The 20065-nt window shown below is 43.9% G+C and overlaps 1 protein-coding gene across 1 annotated transcript in view; it reads left to right on the forward strand.

The window, feature by feature from the left end:
- adam12b (ADAM metallopeptidase domain 12b) overlaps positions 1 to 20065 on the forward strand; it is a 127806-nt gene that overhangs the window by 61242 nt on the left and 46499 nt on the right. Inside the window, exons 4-7 of the mRNA XM_083775238.1 lie at positions 7509 to 7587; positions 15597 to 15673; positions 16869 to 17058; positions 18595 to 18660. Coding sequence (XP_083631364.1) covers positions 7509 to 7587; positions 15597 to 15673; positions 16869 to 17058; positions 18595 to 18660 — 412 coding nt within the window. The remainder of the gene's footprint in view (positions 1 to 7508; positions 7588 to 15596; positions 15674 to 16868; positions 17059 to 18594; positions 18661 to 20065) is intronic.

Genomic DNA, 20065 nt, shown 5'->3' on the forward strand with positions numbered 1-20065 from the left:
GCTGCACAGTGTACATTTATACGACGTCAAACTGGTGGGTTTTTTCCCCCCAACCCGCACCACAGACCAATCAGATGTCCCGCCTACCTTGGAGATAGAACCCTTTCCAGACTGAGTTGCGAAGTGACAATACAAAGCCACGGAACACAGTGATTCAGGCTGGAACCCTGAACCCAGGCTACTGGTCACCTGGGAATGGGAAGGTTCAGGCTGGAACCCTCAACCCAGGCCACTGGTCACCTGGGAATGGGAACCCAGGCTACTGGTCACCTGGGAATGGGAAGGTTCAGGCTGGAACCCTCAACCCAGGCTACTGGTCACCTGGGAATGGGAACCCAGGCTACTGGTCACCTGGGAATGGGAAGGTTCAGGCTGGAACCCTCAACCCAGGCTACTGGTCACCTGGGAATGGGAAGGTTCAGGCTGGAACCCTCAACCCAGGCTACTGGTCACCTGGGAATGGGAACCCAGGCTACTGGTCACCTGGGAATGGGAAGGTTCAGGCTGGAACCCTCAACCCAGGCTACTGGTCACCTGGGAATGGGAAGGTTCAGGCTGGAACCCTCAACCCAGGCTACTGGTCACCTGGGAATGGGAAGGTTCAGGCTGGAACCCTCAACCCAGGCTACTGGTCACCTGGGAATGGGAACCCAGGCTACTGGTCACCTGGGAATGGGAACCCAGGCTACTGGTCACCTGGGAATGGGAACCCAGGCTACTGGTCACCTGGGAATGGGAAGGTTCCCGGTTCCTTGAGCAATACATGTTTAGTTGCTCTCTCGGGCACTGTTCATGAGCTGCCAGCTGCTGTTAAACACTTTCAGAGTATATCCGTGGTCGTGATGGGGACATTGTTAACTATACATGCCAAAACAATTAAGGGGGGGTGGGTGATCTTTTATTGGCCTTTTTTATCAAGAAGCAAAGTACAAAAAGATCATTGTTGGTGCTGGTGACTCCATTCCTGCCATTACCAATGCCATCAATGGAAACATTGCGACAAGAAAGTGACATACTGTAGAACCCAAGAAATGACAACATATTGACATACTGTCTGTAATATATGATGCAGGTATGTTTGTATAATTAATGGTACTGTAGAAGGACTCTTAATTATAGCCTACAACATTGGTGTGTTTGTTTGACCTAAGGGACCTAAGTGTGTGTGTGTGTGTGTGTGTGTGTGTGTGTGTGTGTGTGTGTGTGTGTGTGTGTGTGTGTGTGTGTGTGTGTGTGTGTGTGTGTGTGTGTGTGTGTGTGTGTGTGTTTTATTATTAGCACACCGAGGGAGTGGGCGGGAGAGAGAAAGTTGAGCAATCAATTATCATGAAACATCTCTCCTACTCCACATGAGCATTTCACTCCTGGTTCTGTACTGTTTTAATACTCTGATAATGTTCAAGATACTGGAAGCCCTTTTTATATTAATCCATTTCAAGGTTCCAGGATCCTCCAGCAGATTATTAGCCCTCAGGTTATGCAATGCCACACACTGTCTAACTCATTAACTGTCCAGTTCCCCTATAGAACACCCTAGAGCCCTTGCTAGTGTTTTTGAGCATTTTTACATATATTTCAATAATATTTTATTCTATGATTATATAAGCACCAATGTTCTGTTATACAATGCCTACGCCGCACAAATAACACCCTACAGGACCAGTTCCAGCACACCACCTTTTCCAACGTCTGCCCTCTGGTAGAATATATCGATCCATCCGGTCCAGAACCAACAGCCTTTACCCACAGGCTGTCTGAATGAACAAGCTGCCCCCCGCCCCCCCCCCATCCCCGAGCCCCCTCTATAGTATTAAAAGGGTACTGAAAATGGACTTGGTCTTGCACTGAACTTTGGACTATTACATTGCACCAGCACTATTGTACTTTGGGTTATTGTACAGTATGGTTATTTATTTGTATGCCAGTGGTGAAGCTCTAAACTGAATTTCGTTGTTTCATGCAAGCAATGACAAAGATCTATCTATCTATCTATCTACAATACTATACTAAACTGGCTTGGATTTGTTTTGTCATAGCTGGCTCATGCTATGGCTAAGAGTGGGAGGCAGGAGACAGCGCAACAGTATAAGAAACTGTATTTATTATATATAAGGCTAGACATGAACTTAATTAACTGAACTATAACATAACATAATCAAGCAACAGGTATGAGGTGTGGAGTCAGTGAATCAGTGGTGTAGGTGTGGTGTATGGATGTGTGATACATGGTGTGGTGCATGTGTGGATGGAAAGAATAATCAAACATAAATGAACGGCGACATGGAGGCTAGTGCAGGGAGTTGAGGCAGCAGGTCTGCCTCCTCTGGATCTCTCAGTGTGAATGGCAGGGACCTTGCTTTTATAGCTCACTGGAGGCACCGGGCCCAGGTGCTCTCCAATGAGCAATCAAGACGTGCCCCACCCAGGCTCACCTATAGGGAGACAATTAGGCAGGTGCTCCCTAACCACTACACATACTGTGTGTCTATAATGTGTGTGGGGCATCACAGTTTTGATCACGTTCTTTCCGTTTGTTCTATGAACCGGAAGCTATAGATTCACTCACAGGTCACGGAAGAGTGTTTTCAGTAAACACTGAAAACAGCAAATGAAGTCTACTGTACACATCAATAGCAGCCAATGAGCTAATAACTGCATTTATTGCCACCAATTGCCCTTTTTCATGACATTACCATATCAAGTGATTGACTGTATTTATTTATTTGTATTAATACTGTATTGAACGGAGTTTTTGAACTGACTTTTTTACTCTACATTACTAATCCGTGTGTGAATCAGATTTGAGAGAAGAGTTCTGTTGTAACCTTGTGTCTGCATGGTATTTATCTATTTGACCTATTGACCTATCAGTCGATCGGATATCTGTATAGTTTCATTATATAGATATTCCACTGTTACTTTCTTAGCTTACGCATGTTTCATGATAAATGCTTTTATGTGATGTATTCCCATGCTTTTGTTCTTGCTTAATGTAAATCGCTCTGGATTAAGAGCGTCTGCTAAATGCCTAAATTGTAAATTGTAAATTGATCGATGACGGTCAGGGGAATGTCAGAAAAGCCAGGCTAAGCTGTAGTCCACGCGTACCACATGTAGTACACACACTATACACAACCTACTAATACACAGGGAACCTCTGCCAAGGAGTTGATCGCAGCCAGATTCCATAATGTCAAGCCAGTGGCTTCAACACAGTATGGCACAGCAACAAGGGCCACTCTGCAATAAGCCAGCTTTAAATGGCTACTATACCCCAAAGACCAACTTTGTAGAATGTTCTTGGTATTATAGCATTTGCATGACAAAAATCCGGTCTGAAGTCCAAACACGACCTCTAGGGCAGGAATCTTGATTTGCAATCTGTTCAATGTTACAAGGGAGCAGCGGATGTCGACTTTATTTCCGCTTGAGACAGTTGAAATGGAAAAGTTGCATTAACCCATTTAGGCCTGACGTCGAAATAAAAAAATAATATTCTGAAAGAATATATATTCAAAGATTTCTGCCGCATTTTCACGATTTTCCCAAAATAGCAGACCTACAAGCTCGTAGCGCGCCACTCGGTGGCACGCTATGAGCTTGTAGATCTGCTATTTTTCAATAGCTAAAGTATTACATAATGCTTAGTTAAAACACCAAAATGGGTTAACCAATAAAGCCTATTTTATACTTGAATTATTTGAAAATAGCAGATCTACAAGCTCAAAACGCATCACATCATAATGCGTTGCGTGAGCTTATAGATCAGATTTGTTGTTTTTTTTTTTTACAAATCTTGAGAAATTCTGAAAAACATTGACGTTTTCTGATACAAACAGGGATGCCAGGGTTAATGTAGCTAAAGCTTATAGCAGTAAGAACTAAGTCTGTATCTTTGCCAGACAGCCAGGCCATGCCAGGAAACCATAGATATAAACTAGTATAGTCAGATAAGTCATAATAAGTAGGGCTGAGCCGAATGGCTCGAAGCTTCATTCAATGGACTGGGATTTGGATTATAATTCAGATTCTGACTGTTCTGTGTTTTGTGCTCCGGGACTTTATTTGCCAAAAATGCGTACTTCCTCCTCACTGACTGGTGCATTTTATTTAGGCCTTTGCCCCATCAGTACATCCAAGCAGTCATATCTGCTCTTAAATCCCAAATACACATCAAGGAAAGTCACAATGCACACCCATTTAAAGTTTTAAACAGTATTGCTATACAGAGGAACCTTGTGCTTTTGTTTGGCTTTTTAAAGTTTTCTGAAATATCAACTTGCTTTTGATGAAACATGTTTCCACGATTCCTAAGGTAGTGTAGACATTAAAGAGCATCTATGATCGATCATAATACATGTACCAGGAAATGTGTGCCCATTCCAGTTATAGTATGTCAACATGTTAGTTATAAGTAACACCCAACTTCAGCTGCAGTGGTGGCAGTGAAATGAACAGTATACTACAGCATACTACTGAAAATTTCAGAAATGGCAATACAGATTGTTTATGGAATCTGGTTCATTTCTGCTAACTGTGATCCTGTTATAGTTTATATAATTCTTTTTTTTTCTTCATATAGCTTTATTTAGAAGTTTTTATTTATTGTAAACATGTACTGTACACAATATACAAAATGCAAAAGACCACATAATAAGTGGGTCTTATGAGCCTTTTGGATGGAGTCATGATGATCCTATAGCCTGCCGTACTGTTTGCCAGTCGACAGCAGTGTGAACGGTCGAGTCCACTGTTAGGGGATTTAGGAGGATCTTCTGTGAATTCACCGTGCGCCTTTATGTGTAGAGGCAGCTCAGTTCTGGTGATGTGCTATTCTGTTGTTTGTCTTCTTCTCTACCAGCAGGGATGTACAGTAGCCATACTCTCAATGATGCACCTGTAGAAGTGCAGAAAATTTTCACAGCAGGCATTTGGATTGGTAAACACAGCTGAAGGTATAACAACAATAATTGTGCACACGTGTTTCATTTGTAGGTTTTAATAATGTGTGCCAGCTTGGACAGTTTCTGTCCTGTTAACTCCATGCTGGCACACAAACACTCACAGTAAATGAAACGCACACACTATTAGTGTTGTCTATTGTCCTTTATCTGCATTTGCCCGTCAAAATGATAGCTGTGAAAAGGGTCCATTGTGAAAACGGCAAGTAAGCAGTATACTGTATAAGACTTTTTTTTAAATTATTTTTATTTTATGCTCAAAGAATATTCACATGAATCTATTTAGTCTTATGTAGACCTTTTATATACTAAATGTTTAGTCAGAATGTATTTTAATATAACACATTAAAATACAAAATCTGATTTTACAATTTAAATGATCAGACGGGTAACAGTGGAATAGTACAGGGCCCTGCATGACATACAGCACCATTCTGCACAACTCTGGATTGAACCAACAGTCAAACACACCACAGATGCCCTCATGCATTGATGACTTCCAAGTCTATTCATAATACATGTAGAAAAAGCACAGATTCTTCTAAGAATATCCATTCTATACATTTCAGTGTTTATGGAAGGAACACTTACAGCAGTCTAGCGCCAGCCAATCAGTAAGACAAACTCTAATGGACTAACTGTATGGAAATGCATTCAGCCAGATGTTGCACTCTGATGTAGGTCCCCAGTGTCACACATTTTAAATGAGGCATAGACTACTAAGCCTTTGGAGTGATTACTGGCTGCTAAGCTTATCAGATTTGGTTTATTGGTTGCTAACGGCGTGATAAGGCACATTAAGGCTATAATGGTTATTTCATGAAATAAAATGTAGTCAAGCTAGGGTCTTCTCTTGATCGTCCCGTGGAGTAGGGCTGGGCGATATCGACAAACGCGAATATGACAATATTTATTTTACCCAATACCCTCTATCGATATTTTGACGATAATACAAATTTTCTTTTGTGTTTATTGAAAAATTGATTGGTATATTTTTATGAAAATGTGTGGACATTGATGGATTTGAATTTTATATCTATATAGGCCTAATTAATTTATATTCTGAAAGAGAGAGAGAGACGGGCATAATCTTTTTTGTTTGAGCTTGAGCAATGAGATATTTGAGAATATTTGGTGAAGCACACACATCAAACATGGCCATAACAGTGCTCGGCTGAACTATTGAACACTCCTGAAGAATGAAGAAGTGTGTGATACTATTGGATTTACTCACCTCTAATCTTGGATGTTGGTCCATGCAAGCTGTGTGGCTTGGCAGTGCACTGTGGGATATGATTGCTCCCCGCAGTGACATGGACGCATGCCTTCCCTTTTTCAAATCCTTCTCCATCCCCTCTGTTGATGCGTCTCCTCTGAATTAATGATGTTTTTACATCGTCAAAGAGGCAGATGGTCTTTTTTTTCTCCCAACGATCATAATGTCTTCCCTAAAAACTTTTTTGCGGCTTGTTGATTGTTTTTTGTATGCAAATGTGATAGTTTATGTAGCGTTTGCAGCATTGTGTGGTCATTGTATGCACGCACGCACGCACGCACGCAAGCACAGATGTCCCACTTGATGACAGTGTGATTAAGCAGCTGTAGAAATGTTTCTATCGATCTATTGACAAGTTCCTGGGTTTGGGACTTACTACACTATTTCCATCATCTACTCATGGCCTGTAGTCGATTAATGCACGTGCGTGGATGCACACACGCACGCAAGGAATTGTACGTGTACGCACTGACTGCACAGTGCACGCAAGTGTAAGTGCATGAAATCTGAAGTCTGTCATACCCTCAGAATGTGTATCCCCAGCACAATATACTAAATCTGAATATATTTAAAAAAAGCCTAGCCTGTGCCCTAAATGAGGCCTGTGCTTTTTTCACCCTAGCCCATAGACTGTAAAAAATATGGACAAAGCGTTCCCCGGGTCTAACATGGACGTAAAATGAAGCCTGTTATTCCTGCACTGTAAGTCGCCATCTTTCTAGATCCGTTTGGGCCCAGCTGGCCATTGGCTGGCTCCGTTTTGGCCCAGCTGGCCAATGGCTGGCCCAGACAACGAGGCGGGACTTCCCCCCTTCTTCTCCGTTGGTTTTTATTTTGACTCGAGTGGGAGGGGAATCCGATCATAGACTGTAACGGTAGCCACGCCCCTCAGAACATACGCGACTTTATGGTCATTTTTTTAATTAATGGGACCATAATTTTCCAAAAAGAATATTATGACATTAGAAATGAGACTTTAAACTAGTGACTGGAAGCAGAAAGTATTCATGACCATGTTTATTAAGGTAATACAGTCTAGGTGAAGTTGGGCCCAAATACATGGACTTCTATGGGGCTATGGGTTTTTTTGGGTCCAGTGACAGCGCCACAACAGGCCATTATATGAACTTTCAGGAGTTTCAGGCTTCACAAAATATCTGTCTGACTGCCCCCCTGCCCTAGCCTCATACAAAGTATTTACAAGTTTGGGGGGAAAAAACCAACCCTCGAGTCGTCTTTGACGTGTCTGTCTTTTTCTGCTTCTGTTTTAGGGGCCTATTTTCAAGCCATTACACGGAGACTCATTACCTGGAGGATGGGAGTGCAGTCACTGGTGCTCACAACTTCACGGTACGTTAGCAGTTGAGTGCATGTGACATTTATGGTTGAGCTGACATGCAGGGGTGCGTATGTATGGACAGTTGGACACATCCACAGACGGGTGCGCTGGTCGCAGCCAAGGGATTTCCTGTAGGCTCAGTCAGTACAGCTCAGCTCTTCTACTACAGTGAATGAGTGTTCGTCTTCTCAAGTTAAAGTATGAGGTATAAAGTACAGCAACCTTGTGATTTTTATTTTGTGATTTTATTTCAGATTAAAAACAAAACAAAAATGGTCCATGTGGGTGTTTGAAACCATGAAAACAAATGATGCATCCTTCAACAGTGAACTTTAACAAAATAGTACATATAGTTGTTGTGTACCTTACTTTTTTGGCCACTTTTTTGGCATCCAACTGTAGCCTCACCACCTATTTTTAACTTGACTATTTACTCTGAATATGTCGTCATACCTCTTCCATCTGACCTACAAAGAAAATTAAGTGTCTCTGTGTGCTTGTCTGTCTGTCTGTCTGTCTGTCTGGGTGGATGTGTGTCTGGGTGGGGGGATGGGTGGGTGTTGACCTACCTGCATGGACCCGTGATATTTTCTTGTAATGCTTACCTGAACCTGCCTGACCTGCAGGACAACACATGGGACATGTGGGTTATGGCTTATGGGTAGACCCAATACTCCAGTCTGGGTCTAGTAAATATTCTAGCAGTAGATGCTCTCATTTGAAGGGAGATGCAAGGAACATTGCAGCTGGCAGACTTTTCACAACACAGTGTTCCAGAAATGTACACTGGAGGCAGTGATGTGTTTGATCCTTGAGGCAGTAGCACATAAATTGGTTGTATACATTTTTGGTCAGGCGAAACCTGACTAATGAAAGCTCATGAAAACTATACGACCTAGTCTAGCCCTAGTCATACTGAGGGCCTTGCCTGATTTGCTGCCTCGTCTGCCTCCTCTGGCAATGGGACAGCGTCCATGCACACACGCACCTCTGATCAATGGGACAGCATCCATGCACACACGCACACACCGTCGGGTCCATCGCGACGAGTGGACAGTTTGTAAATGCGGGTCCTACTGTACGTGCATTAAGCCATTAACGTTGGTCCGGCTGGTTTAGTTTTGTCCAACGCGATTACGTGAAACAGCATGGCTGCGTCTGCTGTAGGCTACTACCAAAACAAACACATTACACTTTTTTGTTGCACATAGAAAGCGACAAAAATGGACCATGGATATAAAGACAGTTCCCCTGTGCTGCTGTGCACAGCGGAGATAATGCACAATTCCAGGTACGAACAAAAAAACTGACTGAAGCTGATCATTCACGACTGTAAGAGTCCTGCAGTCGGTATCCGGAGAACTCGCCAGTTTACCAACTCGCCGCGATTTAGTGCATTTTAGTTTTAATTGACCTTCATTTAAATTGCATTGAATTGAGATAGTTGTTTAGAGTTAACACTAAAGAAAGTAAGAATGCTAAAAGTTTAAACACCAAAGTACCAAAACAATGTAATTCATTAGTAAACAATTCCTGAAATGGTACTACTTGGACACGCTGGACTGACATCCTGTCTGGGTGTCCATCTTTAATGCCAAATAAATGGTGTCAATGCTAGCGAGCTAAAATAAAGCCATCCTTGCTCTAGAAAGCACCAATGTTTCCATCTAGACCACTGGATAATCAGCAAAGACCTCCGAACATTGTGCGTTTTATCCAAACCATGGAGAGCTCCATAGATTTCGAGTTATTCAGCTTTTTAGTCAGCCTGTATAATGGGAGGTGGACGGCAGCGCGGTTGCGCAATCCGGTCTAGGATCGCTAAAGAAGGAAAGGCCAAGCCAAAAAAAGAATAAAAACAAATAAATCAGCGATCCGGTTTGATATCAATAATAAAGCTTATCAGACGGAACATTACACCAGAAGCAGTTGCTAGTTGAATTCCTTATGATGGAACGTTCCGCCAGGAGCAGTTAATTTGTTAATTGCACAAAATAATTTGATCATTTTGGAAATTAACTATAGCATCTGTGTGTTTGACATACTACACTGATGAAGACAGCATGTTAGCATAACGATAAAGACATTGATGAAGAATTTTCACGGGCGACTTGGTAAGCTGGCGAGTTCTCCGGTATCCCTGCAGTCCCGCAATGAAGGCAAGACAATCTCATCTCTCACTAGTCCTCTTCTCTGCAATACCATTCTAGTCTTAAAACCTACATTTATATGTTATTCAATATATTACTTTAGCCCAAATTATAGGCTTTTCTAAACCAAGCTGTTTCAAAAATGGTTACCGTATGTGCTATGTTGTTGTATTTTCTGTGACTTTTTTTTTATATTTTTTTTATCCCACGATTTTGTAACACATTTTTCACCCCTGTGTCAATCATCTAATGTGATCCTGGGCTCTACACACCCTCCACCAACCTAGTCCCCATATATGGGGGACAAGGGGAGAGCAACGGACTTGAACTCATGCTTCCTTCATGCCTGAGTGTCCAAGTTGCTCCTTCACACCTGACAGGGGGGAGTTTCCCTGGTTGGACGTAGCGCGTTATAACGATTACAATAATAACAATTAAATAAATCAATTATAGCAAAAATGAGGGAGGTGTGTCAGTTCAGAATAAAAATCACTATCGGAATCAGAAAATAAGCTTAACTGTGATTTAATAAACTCAAAACAAAATGAAAATTTCAATAACAATAGTCAACTTAAATGAAATCAAAGTAGTGGAAAGTCTCCTCGGCTCTTACCACCCTTTACACCCGGTACGCAAAGTCCGTCCTCCTAGTAATCCAAACTCCAGGGAAATAATCCAAAAATGGAAAGAAAGTTCTCCTTCTCCAAATGGTATATAAATCCAAACGATCCAACGAACGACTATAGACTAACGACTGAAAGACTTGGGATAAATCCTCTTGCTTCTCAGTATAGCCTGTGTGTCTCTCTCTCTCTCCACCTCCACCCTGGACTGCCAGACTCAATCTCTCCAGGTGGCCCAAACAATGCGATTGCCCCTCACCCCATCAGCCAGGTGAGCTGTGGGCGGGGCTTCACAATCACTGCCTGTTCTGTTACCATAGCAACACATGTATCTAGCTGGTTTCTCATGGCATAGTCCAGCAGATAACTAGAAAAAAACGCAAAGCGTGGCAGATAGGTGGAAAATAATAACATACATGAAAATAGTGCATAGCAAACGAAAAAATGCATATAAACAATGTGTTTCTCCAGTGACATCCTGTATGCACGTCGACGGATAGGAACCTCATCGTTAGTTAGGATGCTGTGATTAACCACTGAGGTGTGGCCAAGTGCGTCCGTACAGACGGATGACCAGTCATTGAGAAGATGTTCTAGCTGGCCCTGAACCTGTTCACTGACAGAAGCTGCTTGAACCAGTCTTTGCACGTGGTCTACCAGACCGGGGTCACCTTCTTGCTCCCTTCCACCCTCCAGTTGGCTACTGGTGTGGATACATGCAGCAGCAGGCACTGGGACAGCAAGGTACAGATGTGCACCATGCAAAGTGTCAAGTGTCGAGCTTTGGTGGTTGAAAGGATGGTACTCAAGTTGGTCTCCTCTGGAAATGGCATAGCGGGAGTTCTTGAAGTCAAGGATGATTCCCGTAAGAAACATGAAATCCAGACCAGTTACTACTGGAAAAGCCAGGTGCTCGACTGTGTACTGTCAACCATGAAAGACACAGTCAATCATTGCATGACCAATGGCACTGTTGATCTTGCCATCAGCCAACATGAAAGCACCATTGTGGCACGTCTTCAGTCCCTCACTGGGACCTTTTAAACGTCTCCACAAAGACTCCTGCACCAGAGTATAGGTACAGCCGGTATCCAGAAGACCCCAACAGTGGTATGACTTCAGGAGCATAGACAGCATGATTGGCTCGCTAGGCTTTTCTTGCGTCTCAGCCGACTGCACAACAGAAAGGTTCCCAGGGGTTTTCTTTCCCCCGTGGGAGGTGCTGAGGCTCCAGTCGTCTTCTTCTGCTGCTCTGCTTTGTTAGCTTGTGCCCAGTATGACTTAGAGGCCAACAGGTCTTTCTCAATGAGTGTCCCGACACGTACCAACTCATCAACCGATCGCACGGATCCCCTGACTAGACTTGCCAGCCTAGGGTTGCAATTGCGAAGAATGTGCTGGAGTATGGTTCTCTCAGGCAGATCGGCTTGCCACCCCAGACAGAGAGCTCGTAACTGGAAAGCAAAGTCTCTAATACTCTTGTGTGGTTCTTGTCGTTTCTCACGGATCCGCATCTCGGCCTCCGCTTCATAGTCCTCAGACAAGAAGGACCTCAAGAAAGCATCTTTTATCAGGTAGGGGGGCGCACAGCCAAGAAGTCTTCACACTTCTCCAGATAGGAGATTGGATCCAAGTCACTTCCCCTGTCGCCAAAACAAGGAAACTCCACCTTGACTGGAGGTTTCAAGTGATAGGCAGGGTGAATGACACTCCTCTGGCTGTCGTCTGGCATTGTCTTTGCCCCAAAAGGAATGGGTGAACTCTGCTTTGAGTGAGACTTGGCAGATGCATGACCCACCGGCATGGGGGTAGAGGTGCTAACTGGCAGACGAGAATTCATCATGTCATTCCACCGAGCATCTCTCCGCTTCAAGCAGTTCACCATTTCAGAGTCAACATTCTCAATGGAGGTTGAGACTAGATCTTTAAGAGCTGCGCACTCCTTGTCAATGCAGTGATTAACTCCTTTCTCTCCTTTCTTTGCATTTGAATACAGAGCCCCAATATCTGCGCCCTGTTGCTGCAGCAATGCCTCCACTGCCACTAACCTTTGGCTGAATTCACCTTCGACGAGGGCTTTGGTGAGGTTAAGGCTCCGCTCAACAGCAGTGACTCTAGTGTCCATGTCACCATAATGACTGTACAGTTGAGTTATTAATGCTCCCACCCTGTCTTGTGATGAAGGTGGCTCTGCCTGTAAGTCAGTGTTAGTCACTCCACTAGCCCCATCTGCAGGTTCTTGGACTGGGTTGACTGGGTTGGGTGGAGGAGGCTCCTCTACGCCATGTTCACTGCCCTCGGGATCTGTATCATCCTCGCCATAGAGTGATTTGAGGGACTCTGACAACGCATCAATGTGATTGCCCCTCACCCCATCAGCCAGGTGAGCTGTGGGCGGGGCTTCACAATCACTGCCTGTTCTGTTACCATAGCAACACATGTACCTAGCTGGTTTCTCATGGCATAGTCCAGCAGATAACTAGAAAAAACGCATAGCGTGGCAGATAGGTGGAAAATAATAACATACATGAAAATAGTGCATAGCAAACGAAAAAATGCATATAAACAATGTGACTCTGGGCACAGATGTTACAGCGTGGAAGGAACACGTTATTCCAACCAGTTCCTTTCCCCTCCATCAGGCAGTTTAGTGACCAGGATTACTGCATGTTGGTGTTGAGGGTACCTACCCTAGGGGACACGGGGAGAACATGCAAACTCCACACAGAAAGGCCCTTTCGCCAACCCCGCCTTCGGGTATGGGCACTGATGACGCAGAGGAGGAAACATGCTGCCAGCACCCACAGCGTCTCGAGCGGGAATCAGCGTCCCGAGCGGGAATCGAACCCAGGACCTTCTAGCTGTGAGGCGACTGCACTACCAACTGTGCCACCGTGCCCCATGTATTTTCTGTGACTTAACTATAGTCTACAGTTTACCTTTAACCCATTGATTTTCAGCCATTTTCATTTCAAGGACCCCCAAATTAAATTGATAGAAATTAGTCTAGACCATTTCATTATGATTTTCATCTCTGGACTGGGACCCCCCATGGCCAAAAGCCAGTGTTCATTTAACTCGGAGTGTAACATACATGTTACTAAAATAATAACAATAATAATATGGGGGAAAACAAAGACAAGGGGGCCCGTTTCACCTGACACATTATGACCTTGTCATCATTTCTTGTTAAATGGTAACAATGCATTTGTATTAACATACTCTGGACACTGTACTAACAAGTAAGACGCGCAAACGCGTGAAGCGAACGCAGCTCGTGTGTGTGTGGTTGTGTGTGTGTGTGTGTGTGTGTGTGTGCTACAGCTGCGCCCTGTGTGTGTGTGTGTGTGTGTGTGTGTGTGTGTGTGTGTGTGTGTGTGTGTGTGTGTGTGTGTGTGTGTGTGCTACAGCTGCGCCCTCTGGTGGCGGGCCGGTGGTGTAACAGCGTGACACACACACACACACACACACACACACACACAGACATTCAGCCCTTGCTGTCATAGTAAGTGGCTCACTGCGTTCGCAATCAAGTCAAATAAAAGTGCTATTTTTTTTTTATTTTTTTTAAAGCGTATACTGTTCTGGCTGCGCCTGTTGTTTATCTACGTTGGAATGTAGCTTCTGCTGGGTCTGGTCTAAAATGTGATGGGTATATGCTTGCTTCATTATTCACTGAAGCATAACAAGTAGCATTGTAGCACGGGAGAAGGCTGGCGTACTGACGTAGTATACTACTGTGAACCGCATGAGAGACGGAGAGAGACATGCTGTCATTGGATAGCAGCAGAGCCATATATATTTTAGTGGCACTGGCACAGATGTACGGTCACAAAATTCACAACAATGCCATCAAATATTTGACAGTCCAGTGCCCTGGCTGTAACAGCCATTTCAGATACATTAAAACACTTAATAATGCGGTGCAGATGCTATGACTTGTGATTTAAAAAATAAACCCCTCTGAACAGTTAACACAGTTAACTGTATTTTTCTCCTCTGGCATCTGAGAGAAATTGAAATCAGGGCATCACTGAACAGTGGGAAGGACCGTTTGACAGCCTCCTGACAGCTCGGCGGGGGCGAAATGCTTCGTAATTTGGCACTGACTGACAATTCCATTCCCATACATTTTTGACAGTGTCCTCTACTTCCTTTGTTGCTTACCTTTCATCTCAAATGTGGGGGCGGTGCAAGTACGACACCTTGCTTTCAAAAACATACTTTATAGTACAAACCTGGCTCATCCCACACCATCAATAAAGTCATGTCAAAGTCAAATAAATGTCATTTCCCATATCCACTTTGTGGGGGAAAAGTGTTCCCCAACAAAACAAAATGTATCGTTGTTATTCTGTGAATTTTCTGCCAAGCTTTTAATATTCTGTTGCAGTGATGTGTCATGCATTTTAGTGGTAATAGAAACAAATTGCCCAAATATATATTCCTTATGCCTGCTCTGTTTTCATGGTTCACAAACTTCACATTGAGCTCTCTGCCATTCCAAAAGCGATATATTTTCTTTTCTCCCCAGATGCATTACGTTTCTCATTCGGGTGACCATTCTGTTTTTGTAGCATTATGGGGAAGAAAGAAATAATAATGCCATCCACAAGAATTTCCTCTGGCAGTTCAGTGTTGACACGTGGCATTTCTAGAACTGAGCAATAGCTAACAGAGCGACAAATGGCAGTTGATTTTGGATGGTGTGGTGCAGACTTGAAAGAGTGCTGCTAGACAGTAAATGGACTTCTGTTTTGCCTCCAGACCAGACACTTCCCCCCTACTGGTGCTCAGACAAGACAGCGGTCTCACCATCTCCATGACGATAACCTTAAATGGCCTCTCTTCATGCCTAGGTGGACTCATTTGCATCGCCATTTTGTGGCCACTCCATCAGAACAACAAAGGAAAAACATACTATTTTTTGCTGCCACCTTCTATTTGTGTCACTGTCCAGCTGTTTAGATTATATGGATTTCAAAGAGCCCTGTTTGTATGGAGGAAAACAGAAGGGGAACATATTCCACAAAGCAAATCTGAATTAAATGACCTTAATTTAAGGCAGTGTCAGTGCAGTTGAGGGTATTCGAGCATGTTTTTAGAACTGCTGCGGGTAAGAAACGTGAGACTATCGCCTCAATTACTTTTAAGGGTGTTGCATGAAGAAAGTGCCCATTGTCTTACATTGTTTGACATTGTCTGACTATAATGAACTTGTTTATGTGAACATTTGACTTATTGTAGAATAACTGCTATTACCACGGAGAAGTGCAGGGACATCCAGAATCTGATGTCATCCTCAGTGCCTGTTCCGGCCTTCGGTAAGAAACACAATGGTTTCCTATTTTTTAATTGCTCACAGCTGTCTCCCGTGATATTTGTATTTGTGCAAGTCAGTCAGCATGACACTCAAGCTAGATTTATACTGAAAATAGGCGTCATACAAGCTTATGGTGCAACGTGTTGTAAGCTTGTAGACCGGCTATTTTTGCGACACATATACCAATAAGCCCCTTAGTTCTGTGCTACTGCACTCCTAGGTCATGGATTATCTTTCCCCTTGAAGCTTTCAGAAGGTTCCCCTTCCATGACTATCATCATCCATCATCATTCCATAATCTCAGACATTTTTGACATCTGAAAAATGTCTAAATATGAATTTAAGCACATGCTACTTCTGTCCCGTGACATGTAGAAAAGTGCATATTCTTAATGATCTGCACTCGTCTTCTCTCATAATGGCACCTGTACGCTGTCTGACAGACTGCCACTAACGGCCACCTGCTAGCAAACTAAATGGCTTTTGGGCATTAACAAAAACGCTTGTAGATGCACGGTCATCTGCTGCTTAATTACCCCAACAATGAGGATGCATTATGGGAACGAGAGAATGTTCAGTATCCCATGACATCCTTTTAATGGCGCAATAAAAGCTAATTGAAAGGAACATTAAGGTTGTCATGAATTTGTGATTAATATTTTGGTATTACTATTATTATAGGTGTGTATATATTAAAATCTGAGTTTAAGTAAATAATCGATGCAGACAGGGTGGGTGGCTTTACTGTAATAACTGAGCCATTTATGAAGGTGTGTGTGTGTGTGTGTGTGTGTGTGTGTGTGTGTGTGTGTGTGTGTGTGTGTGTGTGTGTGTGTGTGTGTGTGTGTGTGTGTGTGCGTGTGCGTGTGCGTGTGCGCCATTTTTACACATCAAGCTGTGTAAGTCCTCAGAACGACAGCTGCTGGAGGAGTGATGTGTGGCTTGGCTGTAGTGCCAAGACAAATTGTTTCCTAGTTTTAGTTGGCCTCCGTGACTCTGTCGGGAGCAGCAGGACAGGCCACTGTTAGTGAGTTGTCTCAGTGAGGAGAAAATGTCTGTCAGTCGTCGCTTATTCCATATTCAGGGGGTCGTGTCCAATCTAATTCTCAATTACAGTTATGGCTTAACATCTTCAGAACCCAGTGTGTCACAGATTGGTTACACTTTCAAGCGTTTTGTGGTTGTTATCTCAACAGGGGTTTCATCGCACTCGAAAACAAGACATTCATCCTGGAGCCTGTGTCTGGCTCTGACGACGGTACCCATCTCATCTACCGAGGGGAGCAACTCAATCTGACCCCCGGGACCTGTGGCCATGGCTTCAACATGTCCTCCGTCAGACCTGACAACCACATCCGAAGCCCCTTCCAGTCCTTTAGCACCAGGGTGAGATCAGCTGTTCCTCTTAAGCTTTTAATGTGAGAACGTGAAATACAGTTCAGAGCAGTATTACTACCATAAAACATGATGGGTTTGTGTGGGGTTTTCGTTGCTTTTTACAGTTGTTTGGTGTTATACATGCAGGTGTCAAATCTGGGGATTTACAAGGTCAGTGGGACCAAAATGAATGGGCATATATTGAGTCCATATCAGATAATGGCCTGAAGGTCTGGCCTTGAGTTTGACACTGTTTTAATCTGGGTTCTGAGCCCAGTTTTATTTGGCCCATGTTTTCCACTTCACAGGGTGGAGGGATGGGTCCATCTGTCCTTAGCCTCCCAAAGCCATGTTCTCCCTTTGGCCAGGGGAAATGAAACACAGCGAGATAGGATTATTTCTATTACAATATTATATTAGAATGCGTAGAGGAGAGAGGTATGGGGATGGCGTGTAGTGTAGTGTACACCATTTAAGGGGAGGGGAAAGGGGGGAAGGGGAAAGGGGGATGTGCCCACAAGATGTGTCTCGACTTTAGAAGATTTTAAAGCAATACTTCTGTCATTGGTGGACAGGACCCCAGCATGAAAAATTTTTTTTAATGCCTTACTACCCTTATTGTCTCCACCAGGCCGAAGGCATGTGGGGAGAGTATGTTTTGCACTTCGTCCGTCCGCGTGTCCGTCCGTCCGTCCGTGTGTCCGTCCGTGTGTCCGTCCGTGTGTCCGTCCGTGTGTCCGTGAACAGCTAATCTCGGCCACCGTTAACCCGGTCGATGCCACATTTTGCACACACACTCCCTGGATGCCAACGATGAACCTCTGCCCCAAACTTTCCAGAACGGCCTGTTATAGCGCCACCAGGAGGCCGCTTTGTGCAAAACAAGTTTTTTCACAGTACACCTACAGATTTTGTCCAAACATCACGCAAATTAGTACACAGTCTCTCTAGAGCCATTCAACGAAACGGGTCTTTCAGATTTCTCAGACTCCATCCTGATTGGTTAAGATTGGCTTCCAAAGTTCACAGGAGTGCTCAGTTTCAAACAAAATGCTGCAAATCATGAACACATCGCGTGATTTCCGTGAAATTGTGCACGCACATTCCCACTAGGCCGAGGACGAAATGCCACATGAACAATTTCAACTCAGCCTCAAGGTGGCGCTATAACTGGCCGAAAAGTGTTTTTACCTCTAACTGCACGGATCTGTGGATAACCTGGTGGAGACCTGTGCCCAGAAGGGCACTTTTTCTAGTCTGTGCTGTGTGCCACAAAATGATGATGAAATTGCAAGCTGTGCTGTACCAGCTTCCACTTAGTGATTTGTCTGTTTTAGTTGCTTGGTTTTTATCGTGAGGTTTACTATACTCACAGAAAGCTGTGATAAATCACATGCGGAACTGTGTTGTTTAAAGGCACAGCTCGACGGAAGTTCATTTCTCGTTCAGTTGTGAAACCTTAAGCCATCATTTTCACGTTTCCTAACCTTGCTTATCTCTATACCTACTTCTCTTTTCCCTCTTTGTCCTCTGTTTAACTCACAGCACAAGAGGCACGCTCAGAAGACGACCAAGTACGTCGAGCTGATCATTGTCGCGGACAACAGAGAGGTATAGGCTGTGCCTCGTCGTTACCCATTCACAAATCCTCTGTTTACTCAATAAGAATCGCCAAAAGACATCATAGGAAAAATCCATCCAGCCTGTCGCGGACGAAGCGGAAATAAATAAATAACAGGGTTGAGCTGTAATAACAGTAAAGCAGGTCCCCCCGGGCTGCAGAATTAGGTCAGTATGCAACGAGGAGTGTGGTCTGGTGGAAACAGTACCCCCCGCCCCCACACACACACACACACACTTTTTGACAGGAAGTGCTGAATGATTCCCCAGTGGAACTGACGGGAAACAGGAAAAGCCATGTGGATGCAGAAGACGTCTCCTGTAAGCAGAGATGGGCTCATTCTGGGGATTTCCGCCTGACTGCCCTCCGCCGATGGCAATGACCCCGCAGGCTGGAAGAGAAAGAAGGAAATGTGAGGAGGGGGAAAATGGAATAAAAAGAAGATCTAAGGAAAGGGGGACCGTTGGTGTGGGGCTGACTTGAGTGGAAACTGTATAGTTCTAGGCCTCCATGCAAGCAGCACAGGTGGGGACACAGTGGGATGGAAATGAAGGGTCTGTCTCACCTTGGATTTGGACGCTTCAGCAGGCTGTCATGTCTGCCAATAAACCCACTACCCTGTGGCCCTGCCAGTCGTTTCCCATCGCACAAGGAGAACTCCCTATAGCTCCAGATGGTCGCAGCTTGTCAGCGTGCCTGACACAAAGCAGAAGGCTTAATTTTGATACTGTCCGAAGCGTGCTTTTCCTTGGTGGCCTTTTTTTTTGCAGTTATAATTTGGGATTTTGGTCTCTGCAATTGACTGTTAATCTGTCTTTTTAGTGATACTTGGACTGAATGGTCAATTTGTTACTACTATCTTATTCAATTGCTTCCTTTGGCCTATTTTTATTTTAATTCTTTGGGCAAAAATAGCTGATCAATTAACAAAAATGGCTACAAGCTCATAGTGTGAGCTTGTAGATCAAGAGATCAAGAGATTTCCTGTACAGGGGGGAAAAGGGAGGGGGCCAAGTAAAGACACCTGGGCGGGAAACCCTTTTGGTGTTTTAACTATGTTATACTTTAGCTATTGAAAAATAGCAGATCTACTACGAGCTTGTAGGTCTGCTATTTTAGAAAAATCGTAAAAATGCGGCACAAATTTTTGAATATACAGTATATGATTTCAGAAGACTTTCTTTTTTTTCGACATCAGGCCTAAATGGGTTAATAACCAAGCACTCATTAGTGATCGACATATCCAGCCATCGTACAACACTAACTTTTATCCCGTCCACAGGGACTGAACAGCTTGCTTGTTTCTCCAACCTGGAACTGTTGTAGAGGGCAGCACCAGACCCCTGAATCGCTTGGCTAAATGTGCACAGTTGAATGAAAACCAGTGGTGATTCT

This window comes from Protomyctophum parallelum (assembly GCF_964188405.1).
Source record: "Protomyctophum parallelum genome assembly, chromosome: 10".
Taxonomy (NCBI): domain Eukaryota; kingdom Metazoa; phylum Chordata; class Actinopteri; order Myctophiformes; family Myctophidae; genus Protomyctophum; species Protomyctophum parallelum.